The sequence below is a fragment of the Hippocampus zosterae genome, chromosome 7 (genome assembly GCF_025434085.1).
Source record: "Hippocampus zosterae strain Florida chromosome 7, ASM2543408v3, whole genome shotgun sequence".
Taxonomy (NCBI): Eukaryota; Metazoa; Chordata; class Actinopteri; order Syngnathiformes; family Syngnathidae; genus Hippocampus; species Hippocampus zosterae.
The window spans coordinates 4,929,186-4,947,254 of NC_067457.1; the positions used below are offsets into that span (position 1 = coordinate 4,929,186).

An 18,069-nucleotide genomic window follows, 5' to 3' on the forward strand; every position below is an offset into this window, starting at 1 on the left:
TGGGCTCACTTTGCTCTGAGGAAGAAAAAAAAAAGACTAAATATTTCCTCCTCTCGCAAACAGCCAGTGAGAGAGCTGCGCGGAGAGAGAAAAAGAGAGAGAGAGAGAGGGAGAGGGCAGTCTCCTCACTCAAGCTGTTTTGTCAAACCCTCCCGCTGTCATGGAGCCGCCGTCCCAGATGTTCCTTTGAGGGGAGCTCGGAGCAGAGCTGCAACAGTGAAAACCTTGGCCGCGGTGAGGGAAAGTGAGCGCGGGGTGGGGGGTCCAGGGGCGGGGAGGGGGGCCGACGAGCGCAGCGGAGTGGAAGTTGGGGCGAGCGAGCGAGCAGGGACTGACGACGAGGCGACTGGACATGGAGCTCGGCGGGCTTCTCCTCGTCTGTCTCCTCCAGGCCCAGCTGGGGACCCTGTGGACTCATGAAGGTAAGCCCCCCCACACCCCCTGATCCCCCTCACCAAAACATCTCATTCTCCAAGAATGAGATGTTTTTGTCAAATCGGATTCAAGTGAGAAAGCTTTTTTTTTCCCCTCAGCTAAGTCATCATAAGTTCAAGCTGTGGATTGTTTTTAAACCCAAATGCGAAGTTTCGAGGTCTAGAAACATGAATTTGGAATTTGCAGTCCTCAAGTTCATCCATTCAAGCATGATTCATCTCATCAATCTAAAATGTCACATTTTTTGCATCTCAGATGGCAGGACCGCCCTGTGTACTACTTACGTCCCTTCCCGTGTGCATGTACAGTATGTATTTCTGTTCTCCTTGGAGAGGCTGTATTTTTAGCCAGACCCCGTTCTTCTTCTTCTACTCCTCCTCCAACAAATCCGTGATGCTCCACTTTTTTCCTCCGGCCTACCCCGTGATGCCCCGCCATCACTTTAACCAGCAACACTCCATCGAAGCTCTTCTGTCCATCCATGTCAACAACAAAATATGCATCGGAATCCTGTTTCTAACAAATTGCTTTTAAAAAAATTTAGAAAATAAAAATTGATGACAGATCCATCAAAAGCAGGTTATTAGATCACCACTGTTTACTTGGCAGTGTCAAACATTGGACCGTTCCTGCAAAGACTGACGCATGTCTACTTCCAAGGGGGACACAGATGACCTAAAAAGCCTGATTTGCAAATTTCACAGATCATTACCTCCATTATCGCCAAGTGCTCCAACCGAACCGAACCTGACAACATGACAAGCTGTCCGTTAACGCTGGCCCTGAAAGAGTTAAAGCGATTTTTTTCAAAACTTTTCCACCTCTTCCATGTACCGCACGAAAATGTTGAAAATTAAATTTCTTGGACTCCCAACACACACACACAAAAAAAAAAATGTAGGATTCAGAACGGTCAACATTTGAGTCTTCTTGAAAACACAAGCTAGATTGTGAAAGCCTGGGTTAAAAGGAAGAAAATGGGCTTATGCTAACTCAATATTGCGGCAATAACGGCAACAAAAGAAGTTTGACAACAATGGAGGACATCTTGTCGAGAGTAACCTGACAACTTCTGACAATAGAAAAGCATTAGCCTTTTCAATCAATCGCCTAAACCCGAACACTAACCTTGCAACGTTTCATTTCTCAAGATAATAAAAAATTAACTGGTCTGGCAATTCTAGATTCCATTTCTCATCAGTCTAGACCACATGACATTTTTTTTTCAAACCCAGTGAAATGATATCCTGTTGTGAAACGTGTAAAAGGGAACCAAAATAGCCATGCGTTGTTCACAGTTATTTGCAAGTCAAAAACAAAAAAAAGTAAAGAAAACAGACTAAATCCATCACCCGAGTACAACAGACATTTCAAGCTCCTTTCCAAGTTACAGTTTGTCCTTGTTATGACTTGAGCTGCCAGTACTCTGGGTGTTTTTGTGGCTTCAGCCCACGCCAAGAGCACCTCTGGACATCTTGTAACACACATCACCCCCTCTTTACAGCGCAATATCACTTTGTACATTACCGAGCGCACTACTCTTGCTCCGACCGCGTTCAAGCCTGATTACAATCTTATTTTTTTCCATTCGGAAAAACCTTAAATGCTCTTCACACGTTTTTTTCTTTGAGTGCCGTCAAAAGCCTTCACTTCACCTCCTCTAAGCGCAAATGTATTTGTCATCCTCTGAGTTGCGCACTTCCAAACAGCCGGAAAATACATCAGCTTTTGTTTCAGACCAGAAACTTGGCGCCGCTTTTCTTTCCGTATTTTAAAAACGCATGCGCGGCCTTTTAAGAGAGACCTGAAAATGATACTTGTTTCAATGTCAATAAAACAAGACTGATGAATGCTTTTACCGCTCCAACACATTTTATGAAACATAAACCGGAAAAGGGATTTGAACGCACCTCGAAAATTGCAATTGTGAAATGTTAAAGATAACACTTTACATCTGTGTCAGATATAACACACAAATATATCTGTGTGTTATATCTGTGTGTTCGCTAGGGGCCTTTAAGAGGCGGGCCTGCATGAGTGTCAGTGCGTGAGCTGTGACCAACAGCAGCGGCTCTTGCACGAGTAGAAATCTTGAAAACTAAAATCTTTCATTCTTGAGCCAAACATATTAAAATAATAATAATAATGCATCATCAGTAGTGCAGTAAATGTTTTCTTAACTGACCGGCGGCTAACTACGAGCTACCACCTGCAGCATCATGGTTTGATGTCAACAGGAATCAGATGAAAGGGAGCATTACCGCCATTTAACCTTCAACGGAAGACAAAATCTTGCTTGTAAACAGTAAACCGGCATGTCGACAGGACGCTCGTCGGGAACCTTTCTCGCTATTTACTGAAGTTGTTGTGCACTGGCAAGCACATGTCGACAAGGCTCTTCCCATAAGGCCGACCGACCCACTCCTGAACTCCACTTCGCCCCTTTCTTCACCGGACTTTCACCCCCCCCACACGCATGCAGGAGGCCAGACGACCCTCAGAGTCAACACGGAAAGTTTATTACGCTTGGACATGAAAATACAGTCATCGCCCACTATTTCCGGGGATCGGGACTGAGTCCTGCAACAACGACAGAGTAACCGATACCACCCCGAATACGTTTACAATTGCGCAAACTGAAAATATCATGGAAACTGTGATCCACAAAACAGTTTAAAATAATTTCAGTCATCTCAATTACTTGCCGTTAAGCCTCCCTGAAGAAGAAAACATTTTGCTGTCTTGCAGGCTTAATGGTGCCCTCTTGTGGTGGAATTGAACACTGCAGCCAACTGACAAACACGAGTGTGAAAAAAAGACCACCAGCGAGGTTGAGGATAAAGGACTTTTGCAGCAAAAACAACTCTGGAAACAAATCGTTCCATGTCGGCAAATTCTAATGAGGGAATTGTTTTTTACGATAATCTCTTACTCGGCTGAGGGCATAACACACGCCCACGCATAAAGCAATAAAAGAAAAATCGCATCGGCAATAAAAAAAAAACAGATGTAACCACAAGCAAGGGTGTCAGTCTTGCTTGAAAGCCCTTCTCATGCCTTTTTAAAGTCAACTTTCTCACAAGATGGAATTCATTTATCGAAGGGGATACTTTTGACATCCCGAGTGTTCACCACTTGTTGCAGACTCAGAGAGCGGGACGCCTCCAGAGAGGTCCGCCTCCAGCCTCCAGAGGCCAAGAGGCGCCCGCAGTGCTCCTCCGCCACAGGGAGGAAGACTGGACATCACCTTCCTGCCTGAAAACATGAGCCACATCGTGGTGAGGGGCCAACAAGTTTGCTTATTGTCTCACATCACCATAAAATATCTCTCGATTGGGTTAAGTAGCGTGCACGTACAGTTTCTTTGTTCCAACGGGGCTTTTCGGTTCAGTTGGGAGGGATCGTGACACCTTCTGCTTTCGCATGAAATTAATTAGTCAGAGCCGTGGGTAAGTGATGACGTAGCCTCTCGCCTCACGCAGCGTCAAGTGTGTTGCACTGTTCCTTCCTTTGCTCCAAATGGAAAAAGAGAGCAGAGGTCCTGCCAGCTGACACGTGAAGAACCATTCCCAATGACTCACTTGGACACCGATGACGACTGTACGGCCAAGTGGCTGTTTAAGGGATGGGTTGGGATTTAACCATCATGCAGCTGCAATGCCAATGAATGCTTCCTCATCGAGGAAGACCCTTCGGCCCACCCGCCCCCACCTTCCTCCCTTGCACGAAGTGTTGATGAAGAGGCAAAAAAAAAATTGGGTCGCTGGCTGCATGTGCAGCGGCGCTGCGCCTAACTGTTCTACTTTTGCTCTCGGACACCTCCAACGACGGTGCGCCTCAATAAAATCGACGGTTGCACCACCACCTGCTTGCATTGCTGGAATTACACCCCCAGGCGGCGCTGCTGAGCAGAGGTGACATAAGTATGCACTCTCTGAACTAATTAGGAAGCACAGGTATAAAATAAACAGGGCTAGCAAATTGACAAGTTTCAAATTTAAGCAAAAAAGTAAAACTTTTTTTTTGTACTGTCAATTACGGTAACCATCCGCAAAAAAAAATCTCCTTTCAAACAGTAAAAAAAAAGATTTCCGGTCCCACCACTGCTGTTGAGCTGCGGTTTGTCGGCAGGAGGACTCACAGCGCTACTACAGCTGGCAGAGTTTCGGCCCGGACGACGGGCGCACTCAAGATTTGTGGGTGGACCTGGACTCGTTCCACAAGAGCCAAGTCCGAATCCATGGCATACTGTCCAACGCACACCAGAAGGCGGCGGTAAGGAGTCGCAACTACACGCAAAACCACACTTTGAAAGCATTACACTGACTGTGTTTGGCTTTTTTTCAGATGGTGGCACTTTCTTTTGATTTTCCCTTTTATGGGCATTACTTGAGACAAATTATCGTCGCGACTGGTGGTGAGTTTCAGATCTTAAAATATGTGCTTTTGCCTCAGACACCAAACACCGCTAGCATCGGTAGATGTGCTGTCCTTTCATCAGTGGCGCTTTACCTCATTCAGGTTTTACCAATCCAATGGGTGTAAACGTAGCTTACAAATGAAAATAAGCCTTCTTATCCCGCAAGGTTTCATCTTCATGGGGGAGATTACTCACCGAATGCTGACCGCTACCCAATACATTGCCCCCCTCATGGCCAACTTTGACCCCAGTTTCTCCATCAACTCCACCGTGAGGTATTCGGATAATGGTAAGCGCAGATAGCAGAGCACCTCCGTAGAGTTTGGGAATCTCCAGAGAGGATGGGGAAAAAGGCTGAATTCTTCTTGTCACCAGGTCATCTGTTTGTGATCCAGTGGGACAAAGTGCAATTGAAGGACCGAGAGACCGAAGGAGCTTTCACGTTCCAGGCGGTGCTGTACAGAAATGGAACTGTGGTCTTCAACTACAGAGAGGTGAGTTTGTTGCCCATCCCCGGACAGCCACATTCATCTTTGATTCAGAACTAATGCTTCTGTTGTCATCCAGATCCCGGTGCCGGTAGAGAGGATTAACTCCACAGAGCATCCGGTCAAAGTGGGAATGTCCGACGCATTCATGGCGGACATCCCGACGGTCCAGACTCAGACTGCAGGTCATTTTTCAACTTCCTGTAATATCCCTCGACTCAAAATGTGTGCGAGTCACCTTACAGAATGCCGTTGCCTTTTAAGATACAAAGCAGAGGACCATCTATGAGTATCATCGTGTTGAAATCAACACCACAATGATCGTCAGCGGATCGGCATTCGAGTTCACGCCGCTGCCCAGTAAGAACTAAACATGATAGGGAAAAACTGTCGTCCGCTAACTCGTTTCGCCTTTCAGCTTGTCTTCAACACACATCCTGTGATGTCTGCTTGGGCTCCAACCTGACGAGTGGATGCGGGTGGTGCAACACGCTCCAAAGGTACAACTGTAAAAGTCCCCAAAATGGGGAAACCACCCAGAATAATTCCCGCTTCTGTTTCAGATGCTCGGATGGGATCGACCGCCTTCGACAAGAGTGGCTGGATTACAACTGTCCTGAAGAGGTGAGAGATTTTTTTTTAAACCTCGCCCTATGTCGATGTTCCTCAGCGAGGTCATGCTACATATGGCGCTCAGGCTAAAGGCACGTGTGAGGACTACTACTCCGCGTCACCTGAAGACTGGACACTCTCATCCTCCTACTCATCAGCTACTCCTACGTCATCTTCAGCCAAATTCCACAATGATGTGGTCACCGGGGGTGAGTTGATAAGGAATCACTGCTAATCCATGCCTCCATTTTAGATGCGCTTCTATTGAAAACATGGCTGATCCTCCCCAAAACAGAGCCTCCAGAGCACACAAGGATGACTGAGAATGCGGCCATCATCGCCGGCGTGGTGGGGGCTCTCGTGCTGGTGGTGGCATTGACCCTGCTGGCCGTTTACTACATCAACACTCACCCCACGTTGGCACCGCCCTGCTACCTCATGCAGGTAAGAACGTAAATCACAGGTATTTTCATTTTTAAAAAATATTTGGCTGTAACGACTTTACTGTTGGCGTCTACCGCAGCGACGGAGCAACAACTACTGGCCCGCCATGAAGTTCCGCAACCAGGACTGCCCGTCGGGCTACGGCGAGGTGGAGCTCACGAGTCACGAGAAGGAAGGGTTTATCGAGGCCGAACAGTGCTGCTGAAGGCAACCATCTTGAGGAGAGTAACAGATGAACAGAAAATCCACTCACCAACCATCGGCGGCTGTTCACGGCCTTCTCAGCGTCTGCTTGACATTGCGCACATGCACCATATGCCGCAAGGACTGAAGTGAAAAGAAGAAATACCCAATTTAAAAAAATGTCAATGGACAGGTCCTTCATAATGTGTGATACGCTTCCAATCTGTGTTTTTAAATCAGTCTTTGTCTGGAAACAGAGAGATATGTGTTGTTGCATTATATTACTATGGTGATAATAACTAATGATTGTTAAGAAACTAACATCCTTTCTGTGGTTTTATTTTTCATGTTTAAATGTCTTTTATTAAAAATTTATTTCAGAGAGTTAACTTACTGCTGCCTCCCTCTCCCCTAGTAGTATGTGTTTAACAATTAGAACGCATGTATAAAAATATGAATTCTGACGGATTGTGAATTTATGGACGTGTTTTGTCTACTTCCCCTCTCTGCAAACGTCACTTTCGTCCTTGACGTTGGAAAAAGGTTTGATCAAACGCTTGTACAGTCATCGTGACAAAAGTTTCTGCATTATCGTGGAGCAAACTTGAAATTAAGCATGATTGCATACATAAATTATTGCGTTCGTCTATATTTATCAGCGTATACCACCAAAAAATGTGTTTCGGTGCAAGTCGTCGTCGTAGGAGACGTTAGTTGTTCATGCTCGAGCAAAGGTTTTTGCTCAGCATGTTAGCCAGCTGTGATCACGTCTAAAGTCCTGCTTTCTATTCAAGGCGAACAAAAGCGGTGTGTTTTAAGATGCTATTGAAGAGTAAAAAGTCACCTCAGTCAGAGTTTTCAATTATCTTGCGGACAGGAGCACAAGGCGCAGCGGATGGACAATCCGAGGCTGTCAAAGGGGAGAAAGATTTCAATAGGTTTTCGGTGATGTCTGCACTTCCAAATCTTTTTGAAAGAAACATTAACACAATATACTCTTAATAATATTACGTAACTTCAAGGACAGAATTTAATGTAATCTCAATAAATATTTAAAAAGGTAGAGAAAAGAGGGGGCACCCGGATTTGAACCGGGGACCTCTTGATCTGCAGTCAAATGCTCTACCACTGAGCTATACCCCCGTATGGTATGCTGTTGTAATACAAAGTACTTGTCCTAAAGCCCATTACAATAGTTAAGTGCACTTATTATGTAAAGGTATCTACAAGTACATTTAAGTTAAGAGTACTCTGTAAAGACATGCACAGAGGGCACCTTGGTATCTTTTGAATCGACCTTGTCTGGTTTGCAATTCGACATGAGTCCAGCAGATGGCGCCAAATCATTGAGACTGGACACGCATTAACCAACGTGTGCAATAAATATACAGTACTGGACATCCATTTTAAGCAGTTAGGTAAGGAGTCGTCTCTAGTGTGTTTACTTGAACATGTGAACGCCTCTGCTGCAGTAAAATGCTTTATCAGACCGTCATTTACGCAAAATAACTTCCGGTAGCAATCAGGATCTCTCATTTTCCTGCCCCTAGCTCAACGCAGTGTAATCGCTTAAAAAATGACCGCACCGAACGTAGACACCCCCTACTTGCGACGTCACGTGGGTGTATTAAACACGTGTGACCAGCTCGGTCCATTCATCTCCCACACCTCTTGCGACTGCTTCGCCTTTATCTGTGGAGGGGGAGAATGAATCCGCCATGTGGGAGATGCACAAAACCAGTTTACCCAACGGAGAAAATCAACTGCCTCGATAAGGTACAGTGGATTTTTTTTCCCTATGAAAATAAAAAAAAAGGGGGGGGTTGTGTTTAGGATATAGAGAAGAAAAAACAGATGCAAGTATGTTTTTCCTTTGTTTATTTTTGGGCCAGGGAAAAAATGTTTTCCATCACACACACAAAAAAAAGCAAAAAGCAAAACTTGTGTTTGGACCCCCCCAAATAGAAAAAAAATCGGTGTCATATCACACTGCCTCATTGCAAATACCTGTACTGTGTTGCTTCCATTGTTGGGTAGAAAGAGACCAAATGTGGCAAGTGATTTGAGGAATGTGAATTGATGGAAGCAAAGTTTATGTTGCACTCTAAAAAGTCAAACAAAAAGGACCGTGTTTAGACGATGTGCAGACTACCGGTGATGTTTGAACAATTCATCGCAAAGTGTTATTTAAATTGACCATGACAGGCCACTTCCTCCTCCTCCTCATACATAGAAACCAAGAAGAGGTCCCCTTCTGGAGGCCGTACTCCTTAGATTAAAATGTGTACAGTTGATTGCTATTCAATGAGTACTTTGTTGTTTGTTCTTGATTTTATAACAGTTCCTCATGTTTTACTTGCCTTGAGAACAGCAGGCGAGCAGCTTGGAACCCACAGGGTGCAGGCTGCCCACCTCATGTAAAGAAATACCACACAACAAAACAATACTCATTCTAAAATTGTAATGCATTGAGGGTGAAAATAATTTGATATATGTCAAATTATCATGAGAATCAGCTTTAATGCGTATGTGTGTGTGTGTGTGTGTGTGTGTAGTACTGGCACAAAGGCTGTTTCAGCTGCGAGGTGTGCAAGATGGCGCTGAGCATGAACAATTACAAAGGCTTCAACAAGCGGCCTTACTGCAGCATGTAAGTTTTAACTGAGAAACTCCAGAAACATGTGACACAATCTCATAAGGTGTGTCTGATGCTTACCTCTTTTAAAAAACTAAACAAAAAGGCACTATCCCAAAACCTCCTTCACCATTGTGGCCGACACTCCCGAGAACCTGCGTCTCAAGCAGCAGAGCATGCTCAACAGCCAGGTAAGGCTAAAAAGGGGAGAAATAAAAAATACACGAATATACATGCAATACAGTTAGCAGCGATAACGGGGATGGGTCAGGTTGAGGGGAAATTCTAAATGAGCATCATAATAAGTGTTTTTGTTGTTTTTTTTTTAATCCATTCCTGGTATGAACTAAGAAGCAGCAGCAAGTGCTGTTGTGTTTATAACCTTAAAAGTCCCTGCAGCGCAGCTCTCACAGCCTGCAAATATTCCTCATAGCCACAACATGACTCACGCCTACAGCACAGCATCTGCGACTGTCACATAAGTCTCTTGGCTTTGGTTAATTTTGTCATATTTGCGCAGGCACACGCACCGCTTGTTTTATTTGAGGACATTTTATTTGTCTGATTGGAGCTCTGTTCCCCTCAAATGTGAATTGTAAAACACCATTAATGAGCTGCAGTTTACGCAACAACCTTCATTTTTATGCTACAGTACGCTAATTTGCTGTAAAGGCTGCACATTTGACTTTTTAGGCCCTCTACAAGGAGGAGTTTGAGAAGAACAAGGGCAAAGGTTTCAGCGTGGTGGTAGACACGCCGGAGATGCAGAGGCTGAAGAAGACGCAAGAGCAAATCAGCGACGTAAGAAACGCAACCGTCGCGATCTAGATAGAAGCGCAGATCTAAATGAACTAGCTCAGGATGATTTTTTTTTTAATTTCACAGCTTCCATAGTTAAAAACCTTCCCGATGTTCACTGCTTCCACTAACAACATGACTGAAAACGAGGATGTAGTTCAGTAAAGCACAGTCAGGAGGACGAGGAGGATTTTCTCAACTCTCAAAACAAACTCAAATGAGTCAAAAATGGATTCTGAGAGGCTAATGGGCGGGGGAATAGCGGAGGCTGACAAATACTTTTATTTCAATTAACGCAACAAGTCCAATTAAATCTCCTTGTAATAGTGTGACTGTGTGCTTTGATTCAATATTTACACAATGCAGTGAGGACTAAGGAGTATGCGGAGTTCAAGTGAAGCAGGCGGCACTTACACAAGCAACACCAGTCCTCTGAAGCAAATCCAAGCGAGGAACATTTCAGTCATTTTGCTGTGCACAAAGAGGCGGCCCTATATGGTCAAAACATCTCAGCTGTGGACACCCAGTGAACATCCGCTCGCTGTCTCTCTCACACACACACACAGACACACACATTCCACACACAAAAAACACATATGTACGCAAACACAGGAAGAGACTATAAACTGCACAAATCAAGATTATTCCACCGAAGCTTTGCTTATATTCGTTGGCATGACTAAAGTAGGGAACAGGGTGTTTTTTCTTAACATCTGATCAATGTTTTAAAATGTCAGAGACCCATACACAAGCTCACATAACAGGATGGACTACTAGCACAAAATATATACAGTATATATTTTTAAATTAAGCTATATTCTTGTACCTGTAATTGGCTGACAAGCAAAGTGTTCAGTGTTTACCTCACCTCTCGCCCAAGGTCACTTGGGGTCGGTTCTCACGCTCCATATTGTGAAAAATACAAATTGTATGTCACAATTTAAAAACACAAAAAAGTACGTTTTGTTGGAGGTTCTGTGGGAAATATGCAGCTCTTGTTTGCATTTGACTCAAATCATCTCAAGTATGTGAACGAATGATTTACTTCCCCGGGGAGGGGAGGAAAAACAAAAAACCGGAGTTGTCCATTTAAGCCTCTTGAAAGTTACACTCATTAGTGCTCAATTCGTGGACTCGATATTTGTCGCCATCTTGTGTGCAGATCAAGTACCACGAAGACTTTGAGCGCAGCAAAGTAAGAAGTGACGCACCGCCTCCGGAAAATAGGCAAGGTGACACAACATCTTATTTTAAAATTCATTCGCGTATCCGAAAAAGAAAATGGGGATATTCATGTCTCTGGTGTCTTTTTTTCCTCATCTGTGAAGAAGAGTCGACGAGTCAGGCGAGAAACAACCAAGCAGATGTACAGGTGTGCGCTGTGCCTGTAGCGCCATCTGGTGCAGGGGTGAGGACATTACACCTTTGTTTTTTTTCTCACAATTATGAGCACAACTCGTGATAAAAACATGTAAATTAAAAATTCATAATAAACTAAAAGAATGCAAACATTTCCACCCAAATAACAATTGAATTTACATTTAATTCTTTTGAAGTTGATTAATTGCAGGATACAGCTCCATTTAAAAATGAGCGCGGCTGTTAAAATAAACATCTTTATTTTTTTCTATAAATCTGTTAATTTTTACATTTCCTGTAATTGAAATTCAGCACGAGTCATTGAATTTTAACCTCCTCTACAATGACCTGGCCCACATGTACTTTTCAAGAACAAAACTTTCAAACGCATGCCCACCCATGCAAAAAATATATAAAAGTTCTTACTCAAGTCTCTGTTCCAACACAGAAGCGCTACCAGGCCTTGTACAGCTACACGGCAGGGGAGCCAGATGAGGTCTCCCTGCAGGAGGGCGACCTCATCGGCGACGTGGAGTTCATCGATGAGGGCTGGCTATTTGGCAGCAACCAGCGCACGGGCCAGCGGGGAATGCTGCCCGCCAACTACGTGAGGCCTGTGTGAAAAAGATTTTACTCACTTATGTTTACTTGGAAGGAGCCATTTTCAATACTCGCCGTCTGGTGTGCCTTCACGTTCACGCCGTCACGTGTCACAAAGGTACACTCCAAATTTGTGTACCTTGGTTCTATGAGGGGGGGGGGGGGGGGGGGAGTTGTCATCAAGACTGATCTGTTTTGACATCTTATAAATTTACACAGTAATAATAAAATTCTAAGAAAAATGGAGACTTATAACAAAATCAATAACTTTATTCAAAACATTTCAAAAACACTCCACGTGTGTAGATAAAAATTCTCTCAATATGACTTTTACATTAAAACAAGACCTTTACTTACAAAGTGATGTTTTTTGTTGTGTGCGTTAAAAAGCATAAAGCAGCATGGTTTTTGAACCCTTGCAAACAAACTGTAACGTTAGCAACTGGCTCATGTCACCGGAGGGGGGTGGGGGGAGCACAGGGTCGATGCTCTTCAAGTGGGTGCAAGCGACTTTGAGAAGAAGGAGATCCTCTTGTAGATTTTGGCACGCAGTTTGGCCGGCAGCCTATGGAGGTGTTGTGAGAAGACCTCGGAGTTGCTACCCAGGAAGTCCTCGCACAACCTGTAGGACAGAAGAAACTTTTACCCGGTACATACCACGTTCTCACGTCGGAGGACATTGACGTTAAAAAAAAATAAATCTTGTGACGGTATTAAAGCCGACATCAGCTACAAGAAAGGTTACTCATCACCACAGGCACCCAGCATGTTCAAGAAAAGCTCATTACCTCTAAAGCATGTGTGTTGGGCTGTATAAATAGCTAGCAACATAACCTTCTTAACATGTGTGACGGCCGCACACACGTGAATAAGTAAAAACACGAGCCCTGCCCACACGGTGCCGGTACCTGAAGAGTGGGTACGGCTGTGTCTGGATGATCAACACATCACCGCTGTGAGTCTGCGATGGACACGTCAGCATGGTGATCTGGACAATGAGATGTCATGTATACACATACGTCGAGTAAACACATTGCTTGGACAAAAGTATCGGGACACATGAAGAGTGGGCAGCGTGGCTTGTGTAGCTTATTTTGCATAAATGCCCTGACGTGTCATGCCAATAAGTGAGTTTTTTAATTTTATGCCGTTTGTGTGCTGGGCTAGCTGTTATCCTGCCCTAAATGGGAGTTCACTGTACTTTCTAGGTACAGGAAATTCGGGGCGGGCCATGTGCTTGTACCACAGGAAACATTGTCTAAATTCAGCTGCAGGCTAATTTATGTGGGCCAAAAGACGACCCTGCAGAGTACAACGGGAGCCATTGGGAGGACCACAGTGTTTGGTTCCAGGGCATAAATCACTGCAGGAGGCTTTGAGGTAAAGTCTGCAGCTCTCAACATATCCAATTGGAACTTTTCAGTTCTGGGGAGTACGAAGCACAAAGTCCTAAATGCTCAAAAATGAGTTGAAAAAGCGGCTTTTGTGAGCTCATTTGACCTTTGGGTTCTTCAACCACTTAGTGACATATTAAAGCTGTGCAACATTCCCGTATCCTTCAAGAAAACCATTGTTGTCACCCCCCAGCCCCTCCTCCCGAAAAAAGTCCCATACCGAATCCATTGCGATGGACAAGTTGCTGCTCCCCCCGAATATGATTACATCATTGTCGCTCCCCAGGCAGGCAGTGTGACACACCCTGCATGGGGGAGAATGTTAGAAAGATTAGAATCTGAGTTAGACAACCCAGTCGATCATATTTGGCAGATGGATTGGTACTTGTCAAACAGGAAGTGCAGCATTGAGCTCACAATGTAAACACAAGAGACAAGAACAGCACTTGCAAACATCTGAATATTGGTCCAAAAATTGGCATGTGTGGCTCAGCACAGCATGGCGGACATTGTTGGCCTTTTGGATTCGCCATCCGATGTAATCTGACTTTTGGGGACCGTCAGCCAGGACCGCTCACATTTTAAACATATTTGGCCAACGATGGAGGGTGGGGAATCTTGCAGGTGTTACAGAGGGCTCATGTCCTTGGAAATATGATGACAACAACTCAAGGCAACAGGTTTTGGCTCCGCCCACTTTTCCAATTGCATGCGCACTGCGGAATGGGTGGATCACGAGGTCATGTCGATACAGGCACTGCTCTATTTGAACATTATGAAACATCTTGGCCTTAGGGCAGCCTTTGAGAAAAAGCAACAAAAAGAAAAACACCTTTACAAATTATTTATCTGTTTTATGATGTGGCTACCTGGGCTTGTCGCTGTGCGTGTGAGTTGTCTCGCGCCACTCTCTCGCCAGTGTATCGAACTGCCAGGAGTCATCTGGAATGACAAAATAAAGATTAAAAGACAAGCGGTTCCGGAATGTGACATTCAACCTTGCGCACAGCTGTAAGATGCATAACAAGATTGCATTTGAGCGCTGGCGCACGTGGACGCATGCAAAAGAGCATTCATACAACATATGGGATTCTGCGCCTAAATTCTTTAGAGGCATTATTTCACCAACTTTTTTTTTTTTACTTCCACATTGCTCAACCCATCAAGACTGCTTCAGCTAATTTAGATTTAATTTAATTTAGACATTCCTGTAATTCCCATAAAAATATTTAAATTTCAATTTTTTTTCCACCTCAATTCAAATCATTCCAACTTAAAAACTTCAACCACCCAACTTTTGGAAACATTTCTAAATTCAGGAATGTATTGATACCTTTGACAAATTGAATTTTTATCATACGATTCAAACTATTCTGTCAAGATGGTTTAAACAAATCTTTATACTATAATTCACCCCCCAAAGTCTCTCATTTTACACTTCTGACATTTTAATATATTTAAAAGAATTTCAGTCCAGCTATTTTTCTGTGCGGGTGTGCTGAACCGAACAGCCACACTGCTTGTAAACAAACATTGAACAACACCTACTGAGTGTTTCCCCGTCTAAGCCCAGACCGCCAAATACGAAGAGGCTGTGATCTGCGTTGAGTGTCAAGGTGTGCATGGAACGGCCCGGCGGCACTCGGCATGACAAGGCCGCACTGGAGCGCAAGGAGACAAGCGGAGGATGTTAATCCACGACATTTTACACACAATAGGCAAGTGGAGCTTACATTTGAGTCCAGTGCCACACATCCAGGTCCAAGCAGTACATGTCCAACTCAGCACTTTCCTGCAGCATATTGAAAGGGAGGGTCGAGGTGGGGGAGGCGAGATAAGACAGGAAAGAGGTTAAAAGAGGAAGCGGAGCATCTAAAAATGATCACTTACCACGCCTCCGCAGACGTAACCCCTGTTGCCCACCACAGCGCTGGCGTGGCAGCCTCGGGGGAGTGGGGGCTGACCCTGAACAGGAAAGAAGAGAATTAGATTTTTTGTTGGTGTCGAGTTGGCCCACCATCAACCTTCTCTGCATTTTTTTGAAAGGACCAGCCTAGTTGCTAAAAGCAAAAGTGGAGGCAAACCTTCGTCTCAGGCACGCTCCAGGTAGCGGTGAACGTGTTAAAGACGTCGACTTCGTTGTGCCAGCCCCAGCAGCGAAACAAGACGTCACCGATAGTGAGCTAAACGGACAGATGAGGAGAAATATTTTAACATACCTAATGTTGTGGCCGCCGATTACATACAGAAGACGAGCTGCTGAAATTGATAACATGAGGAAAAATTGTTACCACGACGAGACTTTACCCAGTTCATCTCTTCGATTATGAAGTTTGTCGACTCCAAGTTTCTCGCCTCCCGGAGGGTTTTGCAAACGTAGCCTCCAAAGTAGATCAACCTGCCCCCAAGGACAACACAAAAACAATTTCTTTTAAAACAAACAAAAAACACTTGCCATTTTGTCTTCACACCAACCACTGTCACTTAGCTGTCATTTCGCACCTGTCTCCATGCACCCAGCAGCTGTGTTTATTCCTCGGGGAGGGCGTTGTTCCTTTGGTGGTCAGCACCTTCTTCCACAAGTAGCAATGTTGCGTGAGGTCTACACTGAACATCTACACAAATGGCACCAAAAAAATTTGAAAAATCTATTATTTCTGTTGGAGGTTGATGCTCAGAAAAAGAAATTGCTGGAGAGTTTTCTTGGTATCAGGAGAAATAAAGGCAAAGCCCCACACACTTGGTTGCTGTAAGTTTGGCCGTCGTATCCCGCAAAGACGTAGAGTGAGCCGTTGACGTAGGAGCCACAGAAGCCCACCAGGAGAGGGGGTGTTTCTCCGCCCATTTCCCGGCGCTGCCTGGTGCAATGAAGAGTTGGGGGCTGACATTTACTAAACTTATTTAAAAATTTGGGAAAGTGCTTCAATTATGGGGACCGACAGCATATTGAATTAGCTTTTGCATTTTTCATAAATAACTGGACTCGATTTATATAGAGCTGGCACAACAACTGGTCTCTCTCCCTTCCTTTTTTCCGGATGGGGTCCTCGGTGAAAAAGTTTGACATCCTTCTTCGAGTGTTTAATCATCCAACAAGTAAGGAGGTCACAGTGTCCTTGTTTATGATTTTTTTTTTACCATTTGCCACTGTCCAAGTCACAGAGCCAAATCTCGTCGCTGGGGAGTGTGATTTCCTCATTGGCGCAGACCTGTAAAGAAAACACGCAAACACATTTTGAATGCGAAACCACACTGATGTCCAGCATAGAATTACTGTACAAGTTATCATCATGCATAGCCTTCCAGACCCGAAGTCTTGAGCATTTTCAAACACTATATTGCTACCAATTAGAAACTGTAATAATCTGTTAAGATGCTATCACTCCTACTTTTGGTAAAATCATATTGTAGTGTTAATTAGATGCCTGACGTGAATGCAATCATGTAAATACGTGAAGATGAGCATTTGCTCATTCCAGTTGGATTACCAATTAACAATTCGCACATCACCACCTCTGAAAAGAGGCCTACGACCCTGCCTGTTAAACAGTAAATACTAATGCAGCGTTATATCGTTGTGTGTTCTACATACTTGGCCAATAAAGATGATTCTGATTCTGCTAGATTATACAGTAACAATCGTAATGTGAAACTAACAGACTGTCACCCAAAAGTCAATGAACTAACAAAACACTCAATTTAGATTAATAAATAATTTGTTTCTGGGTTATTTTGTGCGTCGAAACGACTTTTTCGTAGAGTTTTGTCCTACCTGGAAGCCCCCCCACACGTACAGCGTGTTGTCGCCGTGAACGAACGCGGTGTGGGTGCTCCTCTCCAGCTCCTTCGTCGACGCCGGCACCCTCGCCATCCCGCTTCCCGTTAGCCTAAAAGTCGATAAAAGTGTAAAAATAAAATACTAAACAAAAAGGGAAAGGGGCGAAGAGGACAGTCTGGAGGAGGTCTTGTAAATGTTTTTCTTGCTGCTCACACTCTTCCTTCCCGCTTCCACTTCTCGTTAGTGCAGCTTTTCACCTGCGCGATAATGATGTGTCGGTCGCGAACGAGCCGGTGCAAAGAACAGGCTCTGTCATTTTCCTTCTCTCTCTCTCTCTCTCTCTCTCTCTCTCTCTCTCTCTCTCTCTCTCTCTCTCTCTCTCTCTCTCTCTCTCTCTCTCTCTCTCTCACACACACACACACACACACACTTTCTCTCTCTCTCTCTCTCTCTCGCTCGCTCTCTCTCTCTCTCTCTCTCTCTCTCTCTCTCACACACACACACACTTTCTCTCTCTCTCTCTCTCTCTCTCTCTCTCGCTCTCTCTCTGTCTCTCTCGCTCTCTCTCTCACAGACTGTCTGTCTGTGGCTTCCCCCGTATTTTATACGTTTTTTAATCATTTAAAATCATGTACGGCGTATTTTTCTGTCCCGTCAGAGACTGGACAAATAGAAGTATTCCAAGTTGAAGTATTTAGTTTTGTTGACTGCAAATTTAAAATGAAGCAAGGAGTAGCTTGTTTGTTAAGATAAAGCAAGGAGTAGCTTATATTTGTTTTGTTCACTGCTGCTGTTGCAATTAATACTCACTATTTTTGTTATGATGCAGCATGTTTGATTGTTGTTGGTTGAAGTTTAATTTTGTTGCTTGTTTATTGTTTGGAGCCTTTTTATTGTTCAATCAAATGAGTAAAAAGCCATTT

At 44.2% G+C, this 18,069-nt stretch overlaps 3 protein-coding genes, 1 long non-coding RNA gene and 1 other non-coding gene across 7 annotated transcripts; 3 read left to right on the forward strand and 2 right to left on the reverse strand.

Moving 5' to 3' along the window:
- Positions 1–77: 77 nt before the first annotated feature.
- On the forward strand, positions 78–6,975 carry plxdc1 (plexin domain containing 1). 2 transcript variants are annotated; one of them, XM_052072661.1, is made up of 13 exons: positions 78–422; positions 3,580–3,713; positions 4,570–4,710; positions 4,783–4,852; positions 5,022–5,144; positions 5,231–5,349; positions 5,423–5,528; positions 5,608–5,703; positions 5,762–5,843; positions 5,907–5,967; positions 6,041–6,164; positions 6,251–6,399; positions 6,479–6,975. In XM_052072661.1, exons 1-13 carry the CDS (start codon positions 353–355, stop codon positions 6,602–6,604), a joined length of 1,401 nt encoding a protein of 466 aa, XP_051928621.1. In that variant the 5' UTR covers positions 78–352; the 3' UTR covers positions 6,605–6,975. The 2 variants fall into 2 exon arrangements, with proteins under 2 accessions (XP_051928621.1, XP_051928620.1); XM_052072660.1 differs by having other exon boundaries at positions 79–422; positions 4,567–4,710.
- On the forward strand, positions 462–2,980 carry LOC127605086 (uncharacterized). The gene is made up of 3 exons (XR_007963451.1): positions 462–1,265; positions 1,523–2,361; positions 2,399–2,980. It is a non-coding gene; the product is annotated as an uncharacterized LOC127605086 (long non-coding RNA).
- A 678-nt stretch (positions 6,976–7,653) lies between the features above and the next one.
- trnac-gca (transfer RNA cysteine (anticodon GCA)) lies at positions 7,654–7,725 on the reverse strand. The gene has a single exon. It is a non-coding gene; the product is annotated as a tRNA-Cys (tRNA).
- Positions 7,726–8,189: 464 nt separating this feature from the next.
- Positions 8,190–12,334, forward strand: LOC127605083 (LIM and SH3 domain protein 1-like). 2 transcript variants are annotated; one of them, XM_052072670.1, is made up of 7 exons: positions 8,190–8,358; positions 9,138–9,232; positions 9,324–9,408; positions 9,911–10,018; positions 11,178–11,247; positions 11,344–11,423; positions 11,823–12,334. In XM_052072670.1, exons 1-7 carry the CDS (start codon positions 8,290–8,292, stop codon positions 11,994–11,996), a joined length of 681 nt encoding a protein of 226 aa, XP_051928630.1. In that variant the 5' UTR covers positions 8,190–8,289; the 3' UTR covers positions 11,997–12,334. The 2 variants fall into 2 exon arrangements, with proteins under 2 accessions (XP_051928630.1, XP_051928631.1); XM_052072671.1 differs by having other exon boundaries at positions 11,347–11,423.
- LOC127605080 (kelch domain-containing protein 1-like) lies at positions 12,130–17,452 on the reverse strand. Its single transcript, XM_052072663.1, has 14 exons — positions 17,360–17,452; positions 17,141–17,255; positions 16,507–16,577; positions 16,109–16,226; positions 15,871–15,983; positions 15,676–15,766; positions 15,453–15,551; positions 15,259–15,333; positions 15,102–15,160; positions 14,917–15,029; positions 14,238–14,310; positions 13,589–13,673; positions 12,883–12,962; positions 12,130–12,596 (listed from the first exon to the last, which is right to left on the reverse strand). The coding sequence occupies exons 2-14, from the start codon at positions 17,237–17,239 to the stop codon at positions 12,467–12,469; spliced, it is 1,206 nt and encodes a 401-aa protein (XP_051928623.1). The 5' UTR covers positions 17,240–17,255; positions 17,360–17,452; the 3' UTR covers positions 12,130–12,466.
- Positions 17,453–18,069: the final 617 nt, after the last annotated feature.

Bases quoted from the DNA above. Each gene is read 5' to 3' on its own strand.
- plxdc1 (XM_052072660.1), top strand. From the start codon at position 353: ATGGAGCTCGGCGGGCTTCTCCTCGTCTGTCTCCTCCAGGCCCAGCTG. The intron at 5,529-5,607 runs GTCATTTTTCAA...TTGCCTTTTAAG, and splicing joins GGTCCAGACTCAGACTGCAG to ATACAAAGCAGAGGACCATC. The intron at 6,400-6,478 runs GTAAGAACGTAA...CGTCTACCGCAG, and splicing joins CGCCCTGCTACCTCATGCAG to CGACGGAGCAACAACTACTG.
- LOC127605083 (XM_052072670.1), top strand. From the start codon at position 8,290: ATGAATCCGCCATGTGGGAGATGCACAAAACCAGTTTACCCAACGGAG. The intron at 9,233-9,323 runs GTAAGTTTTAAC...CTAAACAAAAAG, and splicing joins AAGCGGCCTTACTGCAGCAT to GCACTATCCCAAAACCTCCT. The intron at 10,019-11,177 runs GTAAGAAACGCA...TCTTGTGTGCAG, and splicing joins CGCAAGAGCAAATCAGCGAC to ATCAAGTACCACGAAGACTT.
- LOC127605080 (XM_052072663.1), bottom strand. From the start codon at position 17,239: ATGGCGAGGGTGCCGGCGTCGACGAAGGAGCTGGAGAGGAGCACCCAC. The intron at 16,227-16,506 runs GTAAAAAAAAAA...TCATTGCACCAG, and splicing joins GACTTGGACAGTGGCAAATG to GCAGCGCCGGGAAATGGGCG. The intron at 13,674-14,237 runs GTAGCCACATCA...TCCCCCATGCAG, and splicing joins ACGCACAGCGACAAGCCCAG to GGTGTGTCACACTGCCTGCC.